Source organism: Ptychodera flava, chromosome 5 (assembly GCF_041260155.1).
Source record: "Ptychodera flava strain L36383 chromosome 5, AS_Pfla_20210202, whole genome shotgun sequence".
In the NCBI taxonomy this organism is placed as follows: Eukaryota; Metazoa; Hemichordata; class Enteropneusta; family Ptychoderidae; genus Ptychodera; species Ptychodera flava.
The window spans coordinates 39,916,700-39,943,580 of record NC_091932.1 but is presented as its reverse complement, the minus strand read 5'-3'; the positions used below and the strand labels follow the sequence as shown (position 1 = coordinate 39,943,580).

At 40.5% G+C, this 26,881-nt stretch overlaps 1 protein-coding gene across 2 annotated transcripts; it reads left to right on the top strand.

Annotated features, from left to right (window-relative positions):
* LOC139133913 (uncharacterized) lies at nt 1-26,550 on the top strand. 2 transcript variants are annotated; one of them, XM_070700695.1, is made up of 4 exons: nt 1-198; nt 22,118-22,229; nt 22,835-23,553; nt 25,218-26,550. In XM_070700695.1, exons 1-4 carry the CDS (start codon nt 97-99, stop codon nt 25,575-25,577), a joined length of 1,293 nt encoding a protein of 430 aa, XP_070556796.1. In that variant the 5' UTR covers nt 1-96; the 3' UTR covers nt 25,578-26,550. The 2 variants fall into 2 exon arrangements, with proteins under 2 accessions (XP_070556796.1, XP_070556797.1); XM_070700696.1 differs by lacking the exon at nt 1-198 and adding an exon at nt 8,455-8,492.
* The last annotated feature ends 331 nt before the right edge of the window (nt 26,551-26,881 follow it).

Sequence of the window (26,881 nt, the reverse complement as noted above, 5' to 3'; positions counted from 1 at the left end):
TCGGGGCCGGCCGGGTTTTATCTGAGGTTGAGGCCCAACCGAACACCAATACTTGGTTTTCAGTTCGATTTCAACAGCTGAGACGCTTATCTAGTAATGGCAAACTTTTCGGAAAGCGGGCAGTCGACATCTCAACCTTGGAAAAGACAGCGAAAAAGCATGGATGACGAGGAAAGTGGTTCACAGGCACGAGAGATGGTAGGGTGACGGGACGATTTTTAAAACTGAAATTTTTTGCCAAAATCTTGATGGCACCTGTTGAAAGTGTTGGTACAAAGTCCAAATCTGAAAAAATAAATTGGCTAATTAGCATGATCACAATTTGGCAGCCTCTGGAAAATCAGTTTCCAAATTATTTCTTTCCCTGAGAATATTACAATACAATACAATACTTTATTGCTCAACAACGCACTCAAGGAGTGTGGTAAGGCAAAAATTACAAAACTCAGCAAACACTGGATGAAGCTGCAATGAGGAATAATAATGAGACATTGTGACCAACAATCGGATCAAATATTGTTAAAAAATGACTAACTGTACAATAATGAGTCAGGTGAAAGGTGTATTGATAGTTTTCAAATTATGTCTGTGAGAATATTGTATGGGTTGATAAGTCCCAGTGAAAGAAAATGGAAGATTGTCCTCACGCTGACCTTTGTGTTTACAGTATCATTGATACGAGCCATTGTTTCTGGTCAGAGACAGGTGCGCACGGGTGAAAAAGCACGTTGTTCAAGTATGGCAGTATTGCGAACCTTACTTCCTGCTTTGGGAAAACCGTGGGCGCTAATTTGCGCTGCTTATCTGAGCCTGTTTAGAGCAGAGAACCAGTAGAAAAATGTCCAAGGTACAATTTGCCCGCATGGCTATTCACTTCTTGGAAAACGATGCCGAAAGTCATAGAGGTTTCAAAGGAAAAATTTCGTCAGCAGTTTCTCGGAAGAAAAAAGATCTTATTAGGAATTTTTTGCACTCATCTTGACTTCCTAGTCTTCACAACATTCACTGTAAAATGCAAGTGTTTCCGTTCACGCGATCTCTCATAGTGACAAAGGCCACCAAGACAGTATTGATAAGCTTATTATTGAGTTTTTCTCACAGTTTTCTCTATCAGTTCCTCTCCTTTTCTTCACCACTGTCCCTCTATGAATATAGGTACTGTGTCTTCATGCTATTGGATCGGAGTAAATACAATGAACGGTTATTTAATCTAACCTTAGTAGCCTCTTAACTCACCCATTACAAGGACGTTTATCTTTCATTTATGCCGTTCATACACAGGCCATTGAAACGCCTCTGAAACGGTTCTGGGCCAATACTGGCACAGAAAGTTATGTGTGGACACTCTGAAGTGGTTCTGAAGCGTTTCAGATTTGAGACGGTTTAGTCGGCCCGACCTGAGCCGTTGTAGGGATTAACTCTATCTACAAATCGCTGTGTGGACGGACTGAGCCGCTTCAGAGGCGTTTTAAACGCCCTCATGCGACAGGTATTTGTAACATAAACAAACAACAACCAACATACAATATTCACGTTGGTCATGGCTGCCGAACACAGCTCTACATCTCGTGGAGATAACTGGTCAGACGACGAAATAAGTTTGCTGATCTCAGCAGACGAAAGCATTCAGAGAATGCTTTTTAAAGAGAACGTGTCGCGACAGCCTCGTGTACGAAAAAAATGCAGAAAAGGCTCTACAGAGAGGTTTAAACCGGACAGCAGATCAGTGTCACTGCAAGCTCAAGGCACTGAAGCTAAAATACAAAAAAGTTGTGGACAGCAACAGACCATGAAGGCGCGACTTTGCACAATTTTTAAATATCGGTTATTTACAATCTAGTATCGCAGTTTGACATATCGACATTTTCGGGACTAATACCGATACTAGGCGATACTTGAATGAACTGCGGTTGTCCCATGGGAAACCGCGTCTATGAAATTGCCGATATTTACCGGCGATTTGGGGACTCAAATATCGATACTATGACAGAACCCCATGGACGATACTAGATTCATTCACATCGCGCGTAAATATCCGATATATATATATATATATATATATATATATATATATATCGGAGATTTCACCATCTTACAGTTCTGGCCAAACCCGACTTACAAGGACTGACTCTAGCTTCGATACTAGCGATACTAGATTCTGTCAAATTGCGCGTAAATATCCGATATAAGCTTAAGCTTATGTCGGAGATTTTATACCCTTATAGCCCTGGTCAAACCCGACTTCCAAGGACTGACTCTAGCTTCAATACTAGCGATACTAGATTCTGTCAAATCGCGCGTAAATATCCGATATATATCGGAGATTTCACCACCTTACAGTTCTGGACAAACCCGACTTCCAAGGACTGACTCTAGCTTCGATACTAGAAGATACTAGATTCTGTCAAATCGCAAGTAAATATCCGATATATATCGGAGATTTCACCACCTTACAGTTCTGGACAAACCCGACTTCCAAGGACTGACTCTAGCTTCGATACTAGATGATACTAGATTCTGTCAAATCGCAAGTAAATATCCGACCTTACAGTTCTGGACAAATACGGCTAGTTTTCAATCGGATTCGAACCCACAACATACGGCATCAGTCGCCTAGCTGAGAGGCCACAGACAGAACCGCTCGGCTAAATCTCCACTCCCAAGAAAGAGTGGTTCAATAGCCGGCTAAGTTGTTACATTTTTCTGACTGAGACCGCTCAACACGTTATAAACCCGACTTCCAAGGACTGACTCTAGCTTCGATACTAGACGATACTAGATTCTGTCAAATCGCAAGTAAATATCCGATATATATCGGAGATTTCACCACCTTACAGTTCTGGACAAACCCGACTTCCAAGGACTGACTCCAGCTACGATACCAGAAGATACTAGCTTCTGTCAAATCGCGTGTAAATATCCAATATATATACAGAGATTTCACCACCTTAAAAGTTCTGGTCAAACCCGACTTCCAAGGACTGACTCCAGCTACGATACCAGAAGATACTAAGCTTCTGTCAAATCCCGTGTAAATATCCGATATATATACAGAGATTTCACCACCTTAAAAGTTCTGGTCAAACCCGACTTCCAAGGACTGACTCTTGCTTTTATACTAGACGATACTAGATTCTGTCAAATTGCGCTAAATACCCTTTATTATCGGAGATTTCAGCCCTAGATCTAGCTAAGCCAATCTAACTTCGATATTGTATATTCTAGTAGCCGTAAATATCGGATATCATATAAAAGTGCAATGTCTCGGTGTCCCCCAACAGACGGAGCGGCAGAGGCAGAATATCGATGCCTTTCTTCGAGTAACTGTCTCAGATCCTCGGTAATCGGCCATCTGTCAATCCCAGTAGAAACGCCAACAGAATACCTGTTAGCTATGCTAAACATTATTTTGAAAAACAACACATTCAAATTTAACAACGAATTCTACAAACAAACATGTTGGTGCGCAATGGGATCGCCATCGTCACCCAAGATTTGCCAACATCACGTTTCACGAATTAGAACTGAAGATCATATGTGAACACACAACAAAAATACCACTTTGGTGTAGATTCAGAGACGATAGTTTCCTAATCTTAAAGGTCTGGTGAAATGCCCATGTTGCAAAATCACAGAAATACAGTTGATGGTCTATAAAACAGTTACATTCATTTCTTTTTTCGTTTAGCGCGTGTGATTATGAAATATGGCAAAAGAAAAATGCAATGTGGGCGTGTCCCCCGAGCCTCTCCAGTCGACTTTTTTCGGCTTTCCGAACTTTGCCCGACGCCGTATCTCATAACGGGAAGAAAAGTAATTCACACCTCCGTAAGCTCCCTACGGGGGGTAACTTCTAGAGTATCCGCTTACATGATCAGGACAATGTCCTCCTTCACTATGGGAGAACGTTGTGCTTTTGGTGGCTGTGACAGCGGCAAGAACATGAACGGCTCAACTGTAAACTTTTTCAAGTTCCCGTCAAGTGTTGAGTGTTTGAACCATATGTGCTTGTCTCTGCTGGTTCGTACGATCGGCCACGGTCCCTCGGCTGAGCCTGCCTCGCTACTCGCTACACAGAAGGTTGGGACCGCAATGCAAATCAACAGCATGAACAGCAACACTGAATGTTGAGACTACCATTAAAACGAACAACAACACGGAACGTTGAGATCGCGATACAAATCGTGGAGGTAGAGCTAGAGTCCTCCATGATACAAATCGACAGCAACACAGAACGCGTCGTTGGGACGGCAATTAAATTGAAGAACAACGGGGAATGCCGGACCACGAGGACCGCGATGCAAATCGACCGCAACATGGAATGTTGAAGACCGTGATTAAAATGCACAACACAGAACATCTAGACCCCAATGTAAATCAACTGCAACACCGAACCTTGTTGCCTCGATTAAAATGCGTATGTCTGCTATGTATAGCAAAAGTTTTAATTCTCGCGAGCGAGCGTTCCTATGCCCGCTGTACACTAGACAAAATGACGTCAAATTTATCGCGAGGGCTCGATTGCGTGTGTGTAAGTTTCACTTCTCGCGAGAGCTATTTATGCATGCTGTACACCACTAGACTAAATGACGTCAAATCTCTCGCGAGACTTGGCTCGATTGCAAATACGTACGACGGAAAGAACGCAATGGAGCGACCATGTGTAGACACAGTTTTTGGGAATCGCCGAGAATGAAGCGCAGATTAAACAAAAGACTAAAAAACCCACGTGTTTTCTTTATTTTACCATATCTTTTAAACAAAAATCAGTGTCGCCGCTGTGGCGAATTAGGATCAATTTTTTTTTCGCCACTTCGGATTTCGATTCGCATTGGCGAACGTGGCAAATGGGCAGCGCGAACAGTGTTTTGTTAGCGGATACCAGGCAGAGATAAGGCGGCGTTGGACCGCTATTCGATGTAAATGTACACACCAGTGACGTCACAGACGGCCAACCATTATCCCCGCTATGGGCGTGACCTGAGTGTTGCAAAATGACCCCATGAAAGCCGCGCATAGAAATATCAAAAAAATTAACACTTGCGCGTACTTTTAGGTTGCAATTCTGTTGCGAGTGTAATAGTATTGACCCCCTGGAAGATATTCAGTCACACGAACGGGACCATTTCACCAGACCTTTAATTGGAACGGAGCATGAACAGTACAGCGGAACAGTCTTTAATTAAAAAAATGCATCCTACTGTACTTTCCAATTTTCATATGAAAGTTATTCACACGAAATAACATATCTTGAACTAGTCATTTACAAAGGTCAACGATACAACAACAAAAACATACTAGACACTAGAGCGCACAAAAAACCAGCAGATACATTCCAGTTCTTACACAGAAAATCATGTCATCCAAAATCAACCTTCAAGGGCCTGATCAAAGGCGAAATATTAGGTCACAATCAACTGACTCGAATATAAATACCCTAGCCTCCTTACTGGACGAACAAAACACTGACAATGATTAAGCCACAAACAGTGAAACAAAAATCCAAGGGGAGAAAATATCAAAAAAGCGACTGAGGAAGAAACCACACTGGTTTCGAAACGTAGCGTCAAAGGATCACACTGTCATTCGGCAGCCAGATTACGGCTACGTCTCACCATGGCTTATATAGCCAATCGCACAAAATAAAACATGAACACAGAGAACGAAAAAAATAGTGTAGATGAAAAGTGGAGCCAATTTCCCTTTATTACAGTTCTGAACGTATCAAACGCAAGGGCTAAATCGGTTAACGATTGCATTTGGTCTGCATTCAGATCATTACAGCGACGATGACTCGGTTTGGACCGCATATGCAGCAGGTAAAAAAACAGAAGACAAGCAGTACGACGTCGTTTATTTCAGCCATCTTGTTACAATGCCGTACTATGCTTGGTCATACACATCTTTTGAACTTGAGAGGGCGCATTAAGACGTCTTAAACACCAAAACAATGGCTTAATTTTGTGAGTATGGACGCAAGCGGACTCAAACTATTAATCCCCTGTGTTTACAATTCACAAATAGTGTTGCAGAAGCGTTTCAATTTTTACCTGTCTGAACATAGCAATATACACATTATGCTAATCCGTTGACTTATCAAGGGTTGGTCAACATTGCAAAGATAGAAATGTAAATGAAAAAGGAGAAGGTATGAAGATCTTGGGAAACGTGTCCCGAGGACGTCCGTAAACCAAGTGGACGCTTATATATTCATGATATGCGTAAACAAACACTGCTCATTATTCAAAAATAAACAGGAAGTTGGATTCAAAGGAACGCTGGAAACGCGCATGCTTTTCGTTGCCAAGCGCCAAATTCAAACATAGCCAAGCAGACACGGCCCTGCTCCATGTAACAAATGCCACCCAGAAAGTATAGACAGACCAAGCTGAAAAAGATCACCGGAGTGGCCATTTTATGAGCTTTTCATCAAAATTATATATAGATGTATGTTTCACGTCGTCAACGTCGTTTTCTTGGAGTGTATATTCCAAGTATAATTTACAAACCGCGTTGTGGCACAATGGTGACACATTAGCAGCAGTACGCACTAGAGAATTTTTGCCAGCACTGTGAATTTTAAACCAGGTCACCGTCATTTCTCTGCACTCGCTATTAACTCCATGTCTGCCGGTAACATATCGCTATTTTCGCTGTCTCAAACTATGTACCAGAAACAGGCCTTTGACGTCAAAGTCGGTTGTTTTCTGATATACGGTAGCAACCAGCTCATGACTAGAATGACTCTACGGCGTCAAAGAGTTAATCTCGCTGGTTACTTTTTTCGCCTAATAAAAGAGAGTTGGTCCCTACATGGAGCTAGTTCCCTGACTTGTCTAGGGAATTCATCAATTTTAAATGGCGCCTTATGCTGTTCGTGTACACTTCCTGAAAGAAGCGGCGGACGGGCTATAAAACTTTGTACTGTTAGGCTAGCTGTGGGTTTTCAGACGGGATTTCTGCCTTTTACGGCTTGTTTTGACTTTTACGTTTTTGCACCACAGCCATGGGAACATCAATGTTCTGCCCGACAGCACGCTTGTCGCAACTTTGTTCGTCAATATTTCGAAGTTTCCACCCGAATTGCAATTGCCAACACTCATCGACAGCTTGGTTAATAGGGGCCTACCACGACCAGAAATCCGCTCAAAAATCACCAAACTTACGCCGTTTTACCAGCTTTTTTCCGACATGACTACTTGCAGACCGTTCATTTTTCTGGCGTACAAGCGATGGGCAAGGCTCAGGGCAGCCCGTCACTAAAGTCACGTCAGCGGTGACCTCGCAACTTCTTAACACAAACTGACATCACCAATGATGTCGGCCACTAAGTTAAGAAGCCTGTGAGAATTTTTGCCAGCACTTTGAATTTTTTAAACCTGGCAGTCACCGTCATTTCTATTCACTCGCTATTACCTCCATGTCTGCCGGTAACATATCGTTATAGAGAAGTTTAGTTGCACGTAATTACGTTCCATCATCAGTACGGGTAGTGTCTTTGTCACGTGATGACCAGACTTCGTGTATGTGTAGAACAGACGTTCGTGAACGGCAAACAACACCTCTACACATGTGATAAATGTAGTCATAATTACTTGTAGTATTTTTTAGATATTCTATATGATTTTCGCGAATTTAGACAGGAAACCTTGTAAATACGGCTAGTTTTCAATCGGATTCGAACCCACAACATACGGCATCAGTCGCCTAGCTGAGAGGCCACAGAGAGAACCTCTCGGCTAAATCTCCATTCCCAAAAAAGAGTGGTTCAATAGCCGGCTAAGTTGTTACATTTTTCTGACTGAGACCGCTCAACACGTTGTAGAGTTCGTGAAGCACTCACGCACGCATGCTCACTATCATACATCGCACATACACACTTTATCGAAGCGAAGAAACAAATTTCATTGCTTTAACTGGGCGAACGATAACCTCGGGGACAATTACTATCATTGATAACACCTTTGATATCATAATATTTCGTAGAATTTGCACCAGCGCAAGAAGTACTTGCTATATGATTTCCTTACATGAACGAAATGTTGTTGTCTCATTCCACTTGTTATGACGCCACCCTAAAGATTTCTCCAAACCACATGAATAACTGTATCAAAGAAAATCCGCCGATTTAATGCAAGGATACAACAAGCTAGAACATTCCTGTCATAGAGAAATTAATGTTTCTTAAAACTTAAACAAAGTTCCCATGTTTTAAACCTTAAACGAATTTCCCATGTTTCGAGAAGAAATACAGCAAAATTATCGAGAACGCACAGCTAAACTAAATGACTGACAAAACCTTAGCAACACCACCCGATTGAGAGAACCACTGCACTCTTAAAACCACAAGAACTTTGACCCCAGTCAAAATCAGACTTGTCCCTGGGAAATATGTTTACAAGTTTGCCCACATATAAACAACGTAAAGGTCAAAGGTTTCGACTTCCTGCTTTATGGACGTCCTCATGCCATGAACTGCATGCAAGGCACTGGTAGGGTTTGCACTGTTCGCGACCATATACACGTTTGAGATTAGAGTAGCTTGCTCCCCTCGGCCATCGAAATACACTGACTGCAGTAAATTTTGGATTAATGGTCATGAATGGCAGCAATTTAGTAATTTCTGAAAACGTTTCAGGAGAGCTTCTTACCTTCCAATTTTAGTAATCTTTCATATCTTTTGCCATGTTGACCAACCGGTAAAATCCCTGATAAGTCCACGGATTAGCATAATTAGTTGTGTTGACTAATTAATTACAACATGTGTGTATGAGAGATATACGTCCTTGTAATGGGGTGTAAAATAAATAGAGTCACAGAGGCTAGGTTAGGTTATATAACCATTTATTTTATTTACTTTGATCAGTCAGAGCATGAAGAAAAAGAGAGAAAATGATAGAGAAAACTGAGAAAAACTCAGTAATAATTTTTGGGCTGCCTGTGATAGTGACCGTTCGTGCGCGAGTAGACGATTTCCAAGATGACGTCCCCTCTGACGTTGATTTTCACGTCATTACCTTGTTCAAATGTGCACAACTGTTGCATATACTTAAGGTGAATTTGCACCACCTGGGTCCCCCTTTAGCCTTCGATTTCGAGCATTCACTCTCAGAAAACTTGTGTCAGCCCCATTGTAGGGAATAGGAGGGCCTCTCGTCCGGTCACCCTGGAGACGGTTAAGGGAAACCTTACATCTGGCATGGAGGTCGCTAGCCCTGCATACAGGTCTGTGTGTTCCCGGCGTATACGGCCTCCACCACAACGCCAGGATTAACACACAGACCTGTATGCAGGGCTAGGAGGTCGCTCTCGGCTGTTGACACCGAGATGTAAAGACTCGGCCTCTGCTCAAAATCTGTAAACTTTAGTAGAGATATTCCTATTCTTTCTAGAAATGTCATAATATTATTCTGCCTGCATCACAAATTAATCATTCTTACAAACGACCAGACTTATATTATCACAGTCGCAGATAATTCGATCCACAGATGCCTGAAGATGGAGTTGCCAGTGTACAATGACGCATGCATAGAAAGAAGGGGGTAAAATGGAAAGTCTCTTAATGCATGCATATACACAGACAAATCCAGGCACCTGTGATTCGATTCATGGCGCTGACCACTGTATGCACACTTTTCTGGTACGTAACAGCGACCCACAGGTCCGTGGAGTTAAGTTGCCGTAGTATACATTGAGAGATTTATAGTACACGGCATCTCCACAGATCTGTAAAGCAAACTGCATGCTGTGTATTGGACCACAAGTGACCGTGGACTTACTGACTTCAAATAAGGTCTTTTGCATACCCAGGTATCCCTTTCAAAATTTGTTCGGATCTCACATATGGTGCTTCCAACACTTGTAGATTTCTGTTTCAGATGAACTTGTATCTTAAAAATGATTGTAGGAAAAATATACATTGTCACAGATACATACAATCATCAATGTGATGAGAATTGAAACAAAAGTTGATCACACTAGGATATATCAGCAGTAAAAGATACTAGGGAATGACAGTTAAGTTAATGTGCAAATTTGCATATTTATAAATGAATTTTCCTAATTAGGGTCATATATTAATTGCATGATCAAAGTTGATGAAACTTGCTATGTACATTTGAGATACTATGATGTAACATTTTTGAAAGTCATTTAGCATTTTTCCTTCAGCAAATTACTAATTTGAAGTTATTACTGACTTTTAGAAATATACATCTGGATTGACTTGGTCAAAAGTGACGAAAATTGCTGCGTACACTTGAGATACTATGATGTAAACATACATCATAAATGCTGTGTTACAATGTTTAGATAAACTGATAAACTGATAATTGCATACCTAATAAAATCCCATAATTAGGGATAAATATTTGAATATGAGTTGATAAAACATGATATGTTCATTGAAGATCTACACTATGACAAAGTATTTCTGAAAGTACTCTCTCAGCATTTTTACATTAGCTAGTTTCTTATTTGCATATTGAACCAACCTTCCAAATTAGGGACATAAGACTGGAAGGACACTACAGAAGTTTATGAAACTTACTATGCATATTGATGAGACAATTATTAGCTCACATTTTGTATATATATATGTACCATAGAGAGCTTAAACAGTAAGTCGGTAGCATTTGTATACGGTCTGTCTGTATGTACCGTACTCGTCCGAGTATAAGCCCCCGGTTGGGCAACACTAAACAGCGGTAAAACTAGGGGAGGGACATACTCGAGCCATGTTATCTGGCATGTACGCTTAATTTATGCTAATTTTATGCACGATTTTTTTCAACAGCACTTGATCTTCCTATCGCTTTCAAAATCGACTTACACATCCAAAGAAATTGATTGTACAATCTCTGAATACAGACGTGACATTTTGGTGAAATTTCAGCATCGAAAAAAAACCCAAACTCGAAACAAAGACGTCATGTATGCTGCTGAATAACATTATACAGGCATGCAATGCATTGCCTACACGGAAAGGCAACTCAATATTCCATTATCAAACTGTCTACATCTTGTGAAAACAACAACATAGCAGTGAAAATTGTAATAGTCACCAGGAAAAATCTTCACAAATGAAAGGATAATTGCTTCAAACAAAAGAAACTGCATGTTTCAAGCATGAAAACATCGTGGCCGCGAATGGAAAATAAACAATGGCGGACATGAGTGAGACTATTCTATTTAGGCGACGGGGGTGAGCAGGGTCAAAGAATCAAGATAGTACTGGGAAAACGTGTCATTTTCCTTACGATGCTGTCAAGGGAACTCTAGTTTCCCATTGTTTTAACATCTTTTAATAGTTTCTTTATTATCTAAAAGTAATTTTACCAAGTTAAATGACCAAATATACTCTCCTAACCTTTCTGTATTTGAGTTACACTAAGGTAGGGGCTTATACACGGATGTAATGCATTTTCTAAAATCCTCTAAAATCAGTAGGGGGGCTTATACACGAGCAGGGGCTTATACTCGGACGAGTACGGTATGTAAGTACTATGTGTGTACTGATGTATTTCAACCAACATCAAAAACTCCAAAATCACAGTACCTACCATCTCAGTATTTGGTTTCCTGGTGCACCCAGGAGTGGAGATGTGAATTTGTTTAAATGAACATGTCAGTGTCAAAAATATGCAAGTGAGGTAAAAAAGGGAAAATGTAGCAAATTGTTACAACTCTGTAGTCAACCAGAGGCCCAGATTTGGTTGAAAGGTGGTATGCAGGTTCTTAGTGACCTCATTGAGATTTGTTCAAATTGTTGTGAAATTTGTATAGTTGTATAGTTGTATTTTTTGGGCAATTCTTCCTGTTTTTGATAAAAAATCTTCTACTCTGAAACTACTCGTCCCATTGCTTTGAAATTGGTATGCATGATTCTTAGGGTTGGCTTCTGTAGGTTTATGCAAATTGTGGTGAAATTTTCATATTTGTATTTTGGGCAATTTTTCACATTCTTGGTTAAAAAAATTATTTTCTTTCAAAGTTCATGTTGGATTTCTTAAAACTTCATATTGTTGATCCAAGGATTGACTTCTGTCGTACTTGTTAAAATTGTTGTGAAATTTTCATATAGGGACAATTTTTTTCACATTTTTGGTCAAAAAGTCTTTTTCTCTGAATTCACTATTCTGACTGCTTTGAAACTTGGTATGCATGTACCTAGAGGCAACCTTACTTAAGTGCCTTCAAATTGTGGTGAAACTTTCATATTTTTATTTCTTTGTGTGACGTGAGCAAATTAAACACGCGCGCATGCGTATTTGCTATATGACATTCCGCCGTTTTTGTTCTAGCCGGAGTTTGAGTTAGCTCCGTATTTACTTTTTATCTGAGCCATCTACCATGGTCAGATGCCATCAGAGTTTAATCGATATGCAGATATCTTTGGTTTTTTCCTTTTAGTCTTATGTCATAAACTACTGTGTTGTAAACAAACCAGTGTCTGTCTTAGTTTCTGTGGAGTCGGAAATAAAAGAACATGTTGGATTCAGTGATCGTGTCTGTGTCCAATAAATGAGCGTTACATTTTGGCGTAGTCAGCAGGATTTCCGAAGAATTACAGTGTGATCTCTGCAGCAGGCTCTGCACTGGACAGACTTATGTAACCCTGATTGTGGATGTGAAGTAGATATCAAGCCAAAGTAGATTATAGCTGATTGGTATTCTTGATCAACTGATACTGTATGATTGCAGCATCGGACATACATTTTGAATTGGATATACGGACACTGAAATTCAAATTGTTGGACTATAGTCTCGTTTGCTTGCAGTTATCGAACAGTATGGGATGTGATCCCTGTAACATTGCAGAACTGGCTCATGATTTTTATTTGAATTTTGTAGAGACATTGTATGACATTGTATGACACTGCCATTAAGGTTGTACACGCTTCACTTTTGATGAGTAGCATTAAGGTTGTACACACTTCATTTTTAATGAGTAGCATTAAGGTTGTACATGCTTCATTTTTGATGAGTAGCATTAAGGTTGTACATGCTTTATGCTGATATAACTGTTCACATAAATGACTGTTACAGTTGTATGTACTGCATTTTTGACACTATATTGATACTTTTGCATAGACACTTTTAATAGTTGGACACTATTTCAGTGCAAGTGTTTTATCAGTAAGACTTCATGGTGTATTGCTGCCACTGTGCTGTGCCACTGTATTGTGCACTGTTATTGTATTGTGTTACTCAATACTCTTGTGTTGCTCCTGGTGCACTAACCATGTCTGATGAGGAAGAGATTGCACAGTTGAAGCAGGAGTTGGATAACTTGAAAGCAGCTTTCTCCCGTAAAGAAGATGAAGTTGCTGCAGCGACTGCTGATGCCAAGGCAGCTGAGCAAGAGGTCAAACGACTGATTGACAAGGACAGAGTGAATCATAATGCAAGCAGTAGCAGTGCAGGTGGTACTCAAGGTAAGATGGTGTACATGGCACCAAGTAGAAAACTCGACAGGTTTAAAGGGAAACCAGAGATTTCTACAGAGCTTTCTGTTGATGATTGGATTGAGGATGCCAAGGCTATCATTTTATCCAGGAATTTGACGGAGAGTGAGCAAGCCGCTTTTATCATAGAACACCTTGCTGGTAAGGCGAGACGTGAAATTCTTGGAAGGGGGAAGAGTGTAACTTCAAGCCCACGAGAAATCTTTACTGTGCTTTCCAGAGTGTTTGGTGACGGTGACAGTTTGCCTCAGTTGCAACAACGATTTTATTCCTATAAGCAAACAGAGAAGGATGACATTATTGCATGTTCACTTGAACTAGTTAATTTGTATGACCGCATCATACAGTTGGACCCTTCATTCAAGCCTGGCCGCGAGACTCAACTGAAGAATCGCCTTGCCGAGGCAGTGCATGAGGAGTCCATGCAAATGGAGTTGCGAAGACTTAATGCTGACCAACCAGACCTTTCCTTTTTCGACGCGAGAGACCAGATTATACGGCTGATGGGACAGAAAGGGAAATGCCAGAAACAGAAACGGGATGCAACAGTTCGTGAAGCTACAGTGGAGAGTGATGTGTACAGTCTAGTCTTGAAACAAGGGGAGCAGATCGCCGCTCAACAGAAACAGATAGAATCACTCCTCTCTGTGCTTCAGAACAAATCTGGCAAGTCCACTGTCAAGCGACAGGTTGTGGCCACAGATGGGAAGCGTCACTGTTGGATTTGTAACTCTATGGATCACCTACGGAAGAACTGTCCCCAAAGGAAGTCACGTAGTGATCTGTCTACAGTTACAATTCCGTCCCAATCTGCACCAAAAGCCCAAGATTTAAACGCAGACAGCCTACTGCTGTGAGCCGCGTGGTAGGCGAGTCGTTGATAGATGGAGGCTCACTCATACGCAAAGCTGTTGGGGATTGTCCTGAGATTATTGTCAAGTTGGGGCATGCTGAAGTTGGATGTTTGGTTGACACAGGTGCGGAGGTGAGCACCGTGACTGAACGTTTCTTCAAAGAGCACCTCACTCAAGATGGAAAGTTAGTAGATGTCACGTCTTTTATCCAGATCTCAGCATCCCAAGGCTTGGAAATTCCCTTCATCGGATATGTCGAGCTTCCTGTCACAGTATTGAACCACACTTTTCATGATTTAGGATTTTTAGTTGTACGTGATCCTGTAAACACCCCAGTCGAAGCACGCAAGACACGAATGCCAGGTGTTATTGGCTGTAATGTGTTTAGAGATATGAGACAGACACTCATTGACAAGTATGGATATGACTACATGGACAAGATGTCAAAGCTTGTCAGACCTGATGAGCTTAAACTACTACACGCATTGGAAATATGCAAACCCTTAACAGTAAATGAAGAAGCTGTTGCAACTACCACAAGTTCAAGTGTCAAACCTGTACGCATCGCTGGTAGGAAGCCTGTATTACTCCCTGCCCGTTCTATCAGAGTCATTGAAGGATCCGTTCGATCAGCAGCAGCAGGACAGACATACCACGCACTGCTGGAGAGACATGTAGCACATGTTGCAGAACTACAGAATGGTGTAGCTGTAGGAGCAGCATATGTATCTGTGGATGGTAACGGTAGAGTCCCTATGCAGCTGGCAAATTTCAGTGATACTGATGTGTACTTATCGCCACGTACCCCAGTTGGTGTGATCAAACCGGCAGTGATGCAGCCCCTTATCAGGTTTTGCGCTGTGAACGAGAACATCAAGGTAGAGATCAAGGCAGCTGAGACTACTGAGTTAGCGACACCTGTCATAGAAAATCTTATTTCTAGGATGGATGTTGGTGACATCAGTGACACCGAATACGACGAATTGTACAAAGTTATTCAGAAACACGAGACTATATTTAGTAAGAACGAAGACGACATTGGTTTCTGTGATGTTGTGGAACATAGGATCATAACAATAGATGACAAACCAGTTAAAGTACCACATCGCAGAGTACCCCCACACCAGTGGAGTGAAGTGAGAGAGTACATTCGCAAGTCATTGGAAAGAGGTATCATTCGCGAGTCCTCAAGCCCATATGCCTCACCCATTGTTCTAGTACGCAAGAAAGATGGCAAGCTGAGACTATGCATTGATTACCGTTCCCTTAACGCGAAGACCCACAATGACGCATACCCATTACCGAGAATAGACGAGGCATTAGATGTAATGAAAGGAGCCAAATACTTCTGTAGCCTTGACCTTGCTCATGGATTTAACCAAATCCCCGTGGCAGAACGCGATATGGAGAAAACCGCATTTAGGACAGGCACAGGAGGATTGTACGAGTATACAAGAATGCCTTTCGGGCTTTGTAATGCCCCGGCGACGTTCATGAGATTGATGGACAAAGCTTTCGGAGATTTGAATTTTCAAACTCTCCTGATCTACTTAGACGACATATTGGTTTTCGGATCCACATTCGAGGAAACCTTAGCAAGACTTGACTTGGTTCTTTCACGCCTATCAAACCTTAACTTGAAGGTCAAGCCTGAGAAATGTCAACTATTCCACACCACTGTTCACTTCTTAGGACATTTGGTGACCAGTGAAGGGACAGGCCCCTGATCCAGAGAAAGTACGAGCCGTACGAGAGTGGCCTCGACCGGAGTCTGAGCGAGAACTCCGTGGATTCTTAGGTTTGTCTGGATACTATAGGAGATTTGTGAAAGGATATGCCAACATTGCAGCACCCCTGCAAAACCTGCTGAGGAGCCCCTCTGCAGATGAGAAGACCGGCAAGAAAGTCAAGCAGAAGCGTACTGCATGTGTGATTCGAGACCGCTGGGATCTGTCATATGAAGATTCCTTTAATACTTTGAAACAAGTCTTGACTTCGGCACCTATATTGGGCTACCCGGATTTCAACCTACCTTTCATACTTGAGGTTGATGCAAGCCTCCAAGGTTTAGGAGCAGTGCTTCACAGAAGCAAGGTGACAGAATTGTAGTCCTAGGGTACGCCAGCCGCAGTTTGAAGCCTAATGAACGCAACATGAACAACTACTCCAGTATGAAGTTGGAGCTGCTAGCATTGAAATGGGCAGTAACCCAGAAGTACCGTGACCTTTTGATTGGATCTGAGTTTGTAGTTTACACAGACAACAATCCTTTGAGTTATCTACAATCAACAGCCAAGTTGGGAGCCACTGAAACACGTTGGGCCGCAGAACTTGCACAGTTTACGTTCACTATCAAGTATCGCTCCGGTAAGAGTAACAGAAATGCTGATGCGCTCAGTAGGAAGGTCAGCCATGGTAATGAACCAAGATCTGTACGGTTGGAGGAAACTACAAGTGAAACCCTTGTCAACCATACTGCAACCATTAGACTACCTCAGCCTTTACCAGATGCTGTCAGACAACAGGTTCATCACACAACTACAGATGTGTTACTTGATGAGATACGTACAAGATCTGCTAAGATGGAACCAAAGACTGTTTCTACTTTCCCCACAGTTCCAAGGGATGAACTTGCCAGACTCCAGAAAGCTGATGACCACATAGGAAGACTATGGTACTATTGGGAGAACAAACACCCGCCAACAAATAGACAGCTGATGAAAGAGACCAAATCAACACGTAAACTACTCAGAGGTTGGAAGAGAATCAAAGAAGATAATGGTGTTTTGTACCGCATTGTACATGAAACCGGACGTGAAGTTAGACAGCTATTACTTCCTGACTCACTCAAGAGTAAAGTATTGTTTGCTGTACACGACCAGGTTGGACACCAGGCGTCTGAGAAGACGATTGCCCTTCTTCGGAGTAGGTGTTATTGGCCCAACATGGTCTCTGATGCAACCGACTATTGTCACAGATGTAAACGCTGTACCTTGGCCAAAGCAGGGAAGAGACTCCACCCAACTATAGGATCCCTCACTGCTACGAAGCCTTTGGAGGTACTAGCCATGGATTTTACCGTTTTAGAACCTGGAACCAATGGTATCGAGAATGTTCTTGTGCTAAGAGATGTGTTTACGAAATTCACTCAAGCCATCCCCACGCGAGACCAGAAAGCCACAACGGTAGCGCGAGTCCTGGTTCGTGATTGGTTTGTGAGGTTTGGAGTGCCACGTAGAATACACAGCGACCAAGGTCGGAATTTTGAGAGCAAACTCATCAGTGAACTCTGTAAGGTGTATGGCATTGTGAAGAGTCGCACGACCCCATACCACCCGGAAGGGAACGGGCAATGCGAACGATTTAATCACACCTTGCACGAGCGTTTACGCACTCTACCCCCCGAGAAGAAGCGTAAATGGCCAGAGTTGCTGCCAGAGTTGGTATATGCATACAACAGTACACCCCATTCGTCTACTGGGTATTCACCGCATTACTTATTCTTTGGTAGAGAACCTTCACTCCCTGTGGATCATTTACTAGGAATTGAGGTGGATGCCGACGACAATAGTCAGGTGGAAGAGTGGATTGCTGAGCATCACCAGAAGTTGATGGATGCATATGATATGGCCTCAAAGAAAACAGAGCGTGAAGCCCTGAGGAGGAGAACCAGAAATGACCGTAAGGCTGATAAGACAGACTTACCAGTCGGTGCTCGAGTGTTTCTGCGGAATAGAAATACAAGAGGACGGAATAAAATACAAGATGTATGGAGTCCAGAACCATATATAGTGGTTGATCGACTTGACACAGGTGGGAATACCTACGTTGTTGAGCCCGTTGATGGAGGACGCCCTAAGAAGACTGTTCATCGTGGAGAGATGTTGGATTCCAGAAGCCTTGCAAAAGACATGGAACTTGACAGTACTCCCACTGATGTGGTTAAGTCTGAAGATACGTCCTGTAGTGAGTCAGATGATGATGAATTTGACTATGGCGTTGATTGTATGCGCTGGGAGCAGTTATGTTCCGCATCACCAGAAGCAGTACCTGATCAGACCGGAAATCCAGAGGAGAAAGTAATTTCAACCTATGGTAGTGAGCCTGGTACTTCAGTCAAAGCAGGGAAGCAGCCCTCTGACATGAATACTCAAAGCTCTGCACAACCTGGTACTGAGGAAGTGGTGAAGAATCTTACAGACAAGGTGGATATCAGACAGAGTCCAGAGCCCTTGCCGACAGAAGAAGAAACTGTAAGACTTCGACATACAAGTCGTGAGAATGCTGGATGTCATTCTAACCCTTTTCATTTGCCCAAATCTGCTGTGAAAGAATCTACTGTTGCTTTTCAGATTGACTCGCAAGTGTTGACTAATATAGCACAGTCAAATCTTTTGATTATGCAGATGATTTCTCAAACTAAATGTAATTAGCTTGTAGCTTTTGCTTGGTTGTTGAGACACCAACCATCAAGCAGGGAAGTGTGTGACGTGAGCAAATTAAACACGCGCGCATGCGTATTTGCTATATGACATTCCGCCATTTTTGTTCTAGCCGGAGTTTGAGTTAGCTCCGTATTTACTTTTTATCTGAGCCATCTACCATGGTCAGATGCCATCAGAGTTTAATCGATATGCAGATATCTTTGGTTTTTTCCTTTTAGTCTTATGTCATAAACTACTGTGTTGTAAACAAACCAGTGCTCTGTCTTAGTTTCTGTGGAGTCGGAAATAAAAGAACATGTTGGATTCAGTGATCGTGTCTGTGTCCAATAAATGAGCGTTACATTTGGCAATTGCTTTCCATTATTAGTCAAAAACTTTTTTCTGAAATTGCTTGTCTGATTGCTTTGAAACTTGATATGCATATTCCCAGGGGTAAACTTAGATAAGTATACTCACTCTGGCCTGCCACATCAAACCAAATGTGAGCCAAGTGTCATTGACGCTATGTTATTGTATTAGTGAAAGATATTTTGCATTTTCATGTCAGCTAATTTATAATTTATGTATCCAATGAGCTTTCACAGTTTGGCATATAAATCTTGAAGGACTTGACCAAAGGCAATTACACTTGCTACATAAAGTGGTGATACAATTACAGCAGTTAGAAATTTAGTATTTTAATTTTAGCTAATTACATATTTGTATACTTAATGACATTTATTATTATCTGTGGTGAATATTGTTCATGATATTGATCATAGCAATTTTAATGAAGTTGGAAACTTGTAGCAAAAGTGTGAAATTTACAGACAACTGCAATCATGCAATAAAACACGTAAGCAGTTTCTGGCCATTTCCATGATCTTACTATTGTTGATTCTGAGATGATGTTTCTGCAACTTTGACAAATTATGTTTATTCTCTTAATTTTCATTACTGATCTCACAACTGCTGATTCAAACAAGATATTTTCATCAGGCAAAATTCAGTTAGTTTGTCATAACCCATTGTCAAAAATTTATCAAACTCTTGCGTGGTAATTCGAGTATCTAACTTTTGAAAGTGATCGACACATACATTTTAGTCTATTATTAGTTCCCGCGGACGAAGTCCGGCAGGGCTTATAGATTGGGTCTTGTGTGTCCATCCGTCCGGAGCCGTTTCTCAGACACTGCTGAACCAATTTTGTTCAAACTTGGCACAAACCGGGAAAGGCATAGCACTATGACCTACAGATGCACACCGATTTATTTTGCGATACGATTCAATATGGCCGCAAGGTGGCCATATTTTTGCGATTTTTCATGTCTTTGAACCATAACTCAAACATCCTTGAAATTCTGTTCAAACTTGGCACAAAGGCATAACACTATGGCCTACATATGCATATTGAATTATATTGCGATACAATCCAATATGGGCGTGAGGCGGCCATTTTGTTTGCGATTTTTCATTGAACCATAACTCAAACATCCTTGAACCGATTCTGTTCAAACTTAGCACAAAGGCATAGCACTATATGACCTACAGATGCACATAGATTTATTTTGTGATACAATCCAATATGGCTGCAAGGTGGCCATATTTTTGCGATTTTTCATGTCTTTGAACCATATAACTCAAACATCCTTGAACCGATTCTGTTCAAACTTGGCACAAAGGCATAACACTATGGCGTACATATGCATGTTGAATTATATTGCGATACGATCCAATATGGGCGTGAGACGGCCGGCCATTTTGTTTGTGATTTTTCATGTTTTTGAACCGTAACTCAACAAACATCCTTGAACAGATTCTGTTCAAACTTGGCACAAAGGCATAACACTATGGCCTACATATGCTTGTTGAATTATATTGCGATACAATCCAATATGGGCGTGAGACGGCCATTTTGTTTGCAATTTTTCATGCCTTTGAACCATAACTCAGACATCCTTGAACAGATTCTGTTCAAACTTGGCACAAAGGCATAACACTATGGCCTACATATGCATGTCAAATTATTTTGCGATACGATCCAAAATGGGCATGAGACGGCCATTTTGTTAGCGATTTTTCATGTCTTTGATAGCTCAAACATCCTTGAACCGATTCTGTTCAAAAATGGCACAAAGGCATAACACTATGGCCTACATACGATCCAAAATGGGCATGAGACAGCCATTTTGTTAGCGATTTTTCATGTCTTTGAACCATAACTCAAATATCCTTGAACCGATTTTGTTCAAACATGGCACAAAGGCAAAGCACTATGGCATACATATGCGTGTATCAATTAACCTTGCGATCGGAGCCAATATGGCTGCAGAACTGCCATTTTGTTGGAATTTTGCATGTCTTTGAAGCTTAATTCAAAGGTCATTACACCGATTTTGTCCAAACTTGGCACAAAGATCATGCACTATGGCATACATATACATGTCAATGTACTTCGTGACATGTTCCAATATGGTTGCCAGATTGTCATTTTTCCCTAATATCGCTGCCAGATGGTCATTTTTGGATTTCATCATGTCTTTGAGGCTTAATCATATGCAAATATTCCTTATCCAATGTTGTTGAGATTTTGTACAAAGATAAAGTACTATGGCATACATATACTAATTTTGTGCTATGATCCATATGGTCAATAGACAGCCATTTGATTTCAATTTTGGTGTGATTTTTTTATGTCTTTGAAACATAAACATAGGTCACTGTCCTTCGATGGACTGATTTTGTTTAAACGTGATATGGCTGCATTCTTGTGCACATTAAGTTGTTTCATTATATGATCCGAAATGGCTGATTATAACAACATACTCGATCCCATACCATTTCTAAAATTCCACCAAACCATGTGTATACTAAAAGTATGTGCCATCATGACACTAGAGGCAGTGAGGGCATCGTTATGTGTTATGTAATCAAAAGTTCCTTCAATGGTCATTACTGGCAGAGATGGTGAACGTTCCTCAGATTACTTTATTAAGCAAGTCACAGGCCTGATGCACCCGTTGCATCAATGTCATTCCACAGCTATACCTAGACCACAGCTACAGACACCAAAGATTATAACAAAATGGACAAATGGGGACAGTGTCATCAACGATGACTTGTCTTAATGGTTCTATACTCCGGAATAAAAAGGACGCGATGTGTTCTACAGACTCAGTACGCCCAAATAATCATGTGATGCCGGTACATGTGTTAACGCGTATGGAAATACACGTACGACTATGAGCGTTTGCGCACATGGCTTTGTTTGTACAGTGGTCGATTCGAATTCCGGGTTTAGCCTATTAGGCTTATCTTGTGGATGTAATACTTTGTCATGATTGGACTGAAATATCCTCTTCCTTTTTTTCAGAGGGATATGAGGGAGTGGGGCTGTTGTGATGCAGAGGTCATTTCAAGAGCTGAGGAGGTAGAGAAACAATTACAGCTTGTGAAAGAAACCATTGAGTCACCCAGTCGTACAGGTTTGTGAATCAGTTTGTCCTACTGAACATATATGGTTGTCAATCCAAAGGACAGTAATACAGGGAGATACCCTGGCCACTTCAATGCAGTAAGACAGTATTAGGTCATGGTGAAAATGTAGTGTAAGTATGCATGGTTGAGGATGTTTAATATTAATGTTCAGCAGACAGCATACACAATAATCTGATATACATTTACTCATACATTCAAAGAGCCATTGATATATGTTCATTGTGACTTTACTTATGCAAGTCAAATTTCCTCCTGATACAATCGAATATGGTTGCCAATTGGCCATTTCTTCTGACTTTTTTGTACCTACTCTCATAACATATAGTCACATTTATTGCCCAGCTACTACACTAATTAAGTGAAACTGTCATTCCATTTGTACATCAATAAAGCACATGCACATCAATGCAAGATCAGCCATTTACCGGATACACTTTGATGAATTTAATTTCATGATTTCTGTCAATGGATTCAAAATTTATTTACCAATCAGGGACTATGTCATTTACAATGACTTGTTGAAAATGTATTGCAGTATACTTTAACTACCAAAATCATTTGCTGAATGCAAGTTGTTAAATTACTGTTACAGGAGTAACCTTTGAAGTGGCCAGGGTATCTCCCTGTAATGAAAAACTACCGTCTGGATCTCACATAAAAGATATCACAGCTCGAACCAAACAGAAGATTGAGAGTTGTTTTCAAACTGATGCCAACATTGTCAGCTCAGGAACTCTACATGCCTTGGTGAAGGCGGTACACCTGGCCTATGATAATCACTATCCATTGGTGTTGAGTCCAGACATGATATGGCTGTGTATCTCACAGGGATTAGCAATCCACATCAACCAGAATTCAAAGCAGCTGAGAGAGAAGTTTGTGGCACACTCTGGGAAGAAGAAGATAACAATCAGGAGAGATGATTTTGTAAAAGGCTTGGCAACCAATCCATGGCCAGAGGTGTTCGGTGAATTTTCACAGAAGATCAAAGATGAAATTGGAGTCAATAATTATGATCTCATCACTCCAAAGTTCAGCACAACTGGTCCAATGGAAAAGGCAGTGGGTGATATTGTCTTGATGGATGCTATGCAGTCATTCTTTTCATATGAGTGTTCGACTCTCTGTGGTATTCCATCCATTACGCTAGAGGGCACGAAGGAAGACTGGATAGCTGTCAGGGAAAAGGCAGGAAAACTGGAGCAGTATGATCTGAAGTGGTGGACTAAGGAACTGCTACCAATCTTGGATCAGTTTGTCAAGGCTGCTAGTGGGAAGGTGGACAGAAAATTCTGGTCTGATATCTACAAAGTAAGGTCAAGTGAATTTGCCCAATTAGACCCTTTTTGTAAGTACCGGTATAGCGCCCTCCTGTGGCCACTGTGAATTTGAAGTCAAGCGAGGCCACTGGGGAAAACCCTTGGCAGCCACTGCAGAGGGTTTTCCCCAGTGGCCTTGCTTTTAATGACTTCAAATTCACAGTGGCCACAGGAGGGCGCTAGACTTATGAAAAGGGTCTATTCTGTATAATTAATATGATAGTGCGTTTTGATATTCCGTGTATCTTAAAATCTGGTGTTGTATTACTTCAATACCATATTATCTTTTCAGAAGTTTAAATCAGTTCACCAGAATATTTGAGTTTTAATTAGTCTCCCAGGACAAAGTCCAGGGCACTTATGAATTGGGCTACATGCATCCATTTGTCCGTGATGCAGATATATCATACATGCCTGAGCAAATTCTTTCAAACTTGGTACAAGGATAATACACTATGGCATACATATGTACGTCTAATGTTTTGGGGGTGGCACTCATAATTAGTGCTAATTTGAATAATTAGTGAATTTGGAAAAAGCTCTCATATCACACAAATACATTTGTCAGTATTGTATCAATTAATTGCTAATTTGCATAATAAATGAATTTTCATAATTCCAGTAATATGTCAAGAAAAACTGACTCAAATTTGATGAAACTTGGTACAGATGTTCATATACCAGAGCTGTGTGCAAAGACATTCAGCAGAATCATGTCAATTCATTGCTAATTTGCATATTTGATGAATTTTGTATTTAGGGTGCCGTATTAATAAATACCAACCCAAATTTGATGAAATGTGGTATAGATGTTAATCTCTTAGTACGCTAATAGTAAATACTCATGTGCAAAGACATTAGCAGTATAATGTCAATTAATTGCTAATTTGCATATTTAATGTACTTTCATAATAAGTATATTATGTCAAGAAATACCACAGCAAGTTTGATGAAACTCTGTACAAATGTTGATCGTCCAGTGTGTAGCAAGATGACGAGATTATTTATTGACTTATTTAATGATCTTTTGTGATTAGGGTGGCAGCCAAGATTGGCTTAATATTCTTAACACCATGGTATGGAACAACTCCATTGTTTTTTGTTGTAAAGTTGAGATTTTAACCGGGAAATAACGTTTGATTATAAGAGATCTTTATTGTGAATGACTGCACTAAATCTTATGACTTGCTGCAGATGTTGATCATAGAAAGATGTACCAGTCAAGAAAGGCATTTGGCAGTATCAATAGCTAATTATAGGAAGTCTCTTCTGTACTGAACATGACGACATTTTTGGTTCACATCTGGCGTTCTGACTTTTTTATGTCAAGAACCATTACTCAGACATACCTGGATAAGTTTCTTGCGGATTAGTTGAATTTTGACATTTCAAAGGCCAGGACATGACACTGATAACTAATTCAGTCCAACTTGGTAAAAGGACATAACTCTTTGCCATTTGTACTATTACTAATGTCTTCTTGTTTACAATCCAATCCAATATGGGCATCAGTCACAGACGTGATTTTGATACTTGCATCGTTTTTCATGCTCATCATATCGACTTCAATTTTTAGTTACTTCCAGTAACAAATTCCCATTTTTCAAGCTCTGACTACATCATTGTCAATTACTTGTCTTTTTATCATTTCCACAGCTAGATGATAATTCTGGAGGACCATACATATCTGGATGGATAATCACACTGTTTCCTTACCGTGAAGGTTTTGAGGGTATGGTGAAAAATAAATGCCTGGACAATTGGGCCATCAGTGAAGAGTTTTTTGGATTAACAACAGAAGCCTTCACATCTGGACTGGCAAGAGCACCATTTGTATGGGACTACCATGATGAAGATTCATACAAGATGCACTTTGTTGGTGGATTTATGGCAGTTTCTCAAGATACCAAGACACTGGCCTTAAGACCGGAGTTAGGATGGGCAGTTGTTGAAGCTGCAGATGTAGAGGGGGACCAGTCCCCTCCAAGGTGTAGCATCCTAGATGAAACACTGTAAATCATGTCTTTCTGTTTTGTATTTACATGCGGCTAAGTTTGAACCAAGAATACATACATTAGCCATTCAAAAGAGTCATAAATGAATAGACTGAAAACCAGATTTTATAGTTATGAATCAATTTTAGATACTATAGACTGTAGTCTGTAGAAGCTATTGGGATGTGTATCTGCCCATCGTCTGTTGTCAGTATGTATGTATGTGCGTATGTATGTATGTATGTACTGGTACGGTTACATACATATGTATATTGCTGAGGATGTACGCCCACTTAGATATTTTGAGAACCGCAGTACTCAGACTCAATATTTGTTGTGTAGATGCTACATATGATTATGCCAGACTGTTTTGTTCTCTTTTTTATATTTTTGAAATTGTGCAAATTATCTCAAAAAAAAAAGCTTTTGTTTGTAAACAATGTTCTTCATAACCGCTGGTCAGACAGCTTTGATATTTGGTATACAGGTCCCTAGGGATGACCATACTCAGATTTGTTCAAACTGTGATGAATTATACAAGTTTGTATTTTTAAGGCAATTGTTGTCATTTTCAGTTGAAAAATCTTTTAAAAATCTTAAAAAAAAACGCTTGTTGGGCAGTTTTGATATTCCGAACACTGGTCCACATGGATGACGTTCTTAAAATTCTGTTTAAATTGTGATGAAATATGTAAATGTGTAATTTTAATTTTTGGTCAGAAACCTCTTTTTACAATAGTTCTGGTCACACAGCACAATCTTTTTAGGAATGATATTGTGTAGTTTTTAATCAGCGACTGTCTTCTCATTTTATTTAATTGTGACTCTCAGTTTTGTTTTTTTACTCTTGTAATTTTTATTCAATTGTGACTGTCAGTTTTTTTTTGTTTTTTTAACTCTTGTAATTTTCGTTTTTTGATTGTGTTTTGTGAGGCGCCTTGAGATGTTCCATTCATGGAAGGCATTTTTGAAGTAATAAATATTATTATTATTAACGTTTGGTATACATGTCCCTAGGGATGACACAAATATGATTTCTACAAATTATGCCAAAAACTGGGAGTTTGTACTTTGAGGCTATTTTTGTCATTTTTGGTCAATTTCTTTTTTTTTTCCTTCAAAAGAGCTGGTCAGACAGCTTTGATAGTTGGTGTACAGGTCCCTTAATTAGGATGACCCTTATAATTTATATAGTTCGGAAATACACTTCATATTTTTGTAGCAATTTTTGCCAATTTTAGAAAAAAGTCTTCTTCTCAAATACTGCTTGTGTGATAGCTTTGCAGTTGGGTAAACAAGTCTGTATGGATGACCGTAGCCATATAC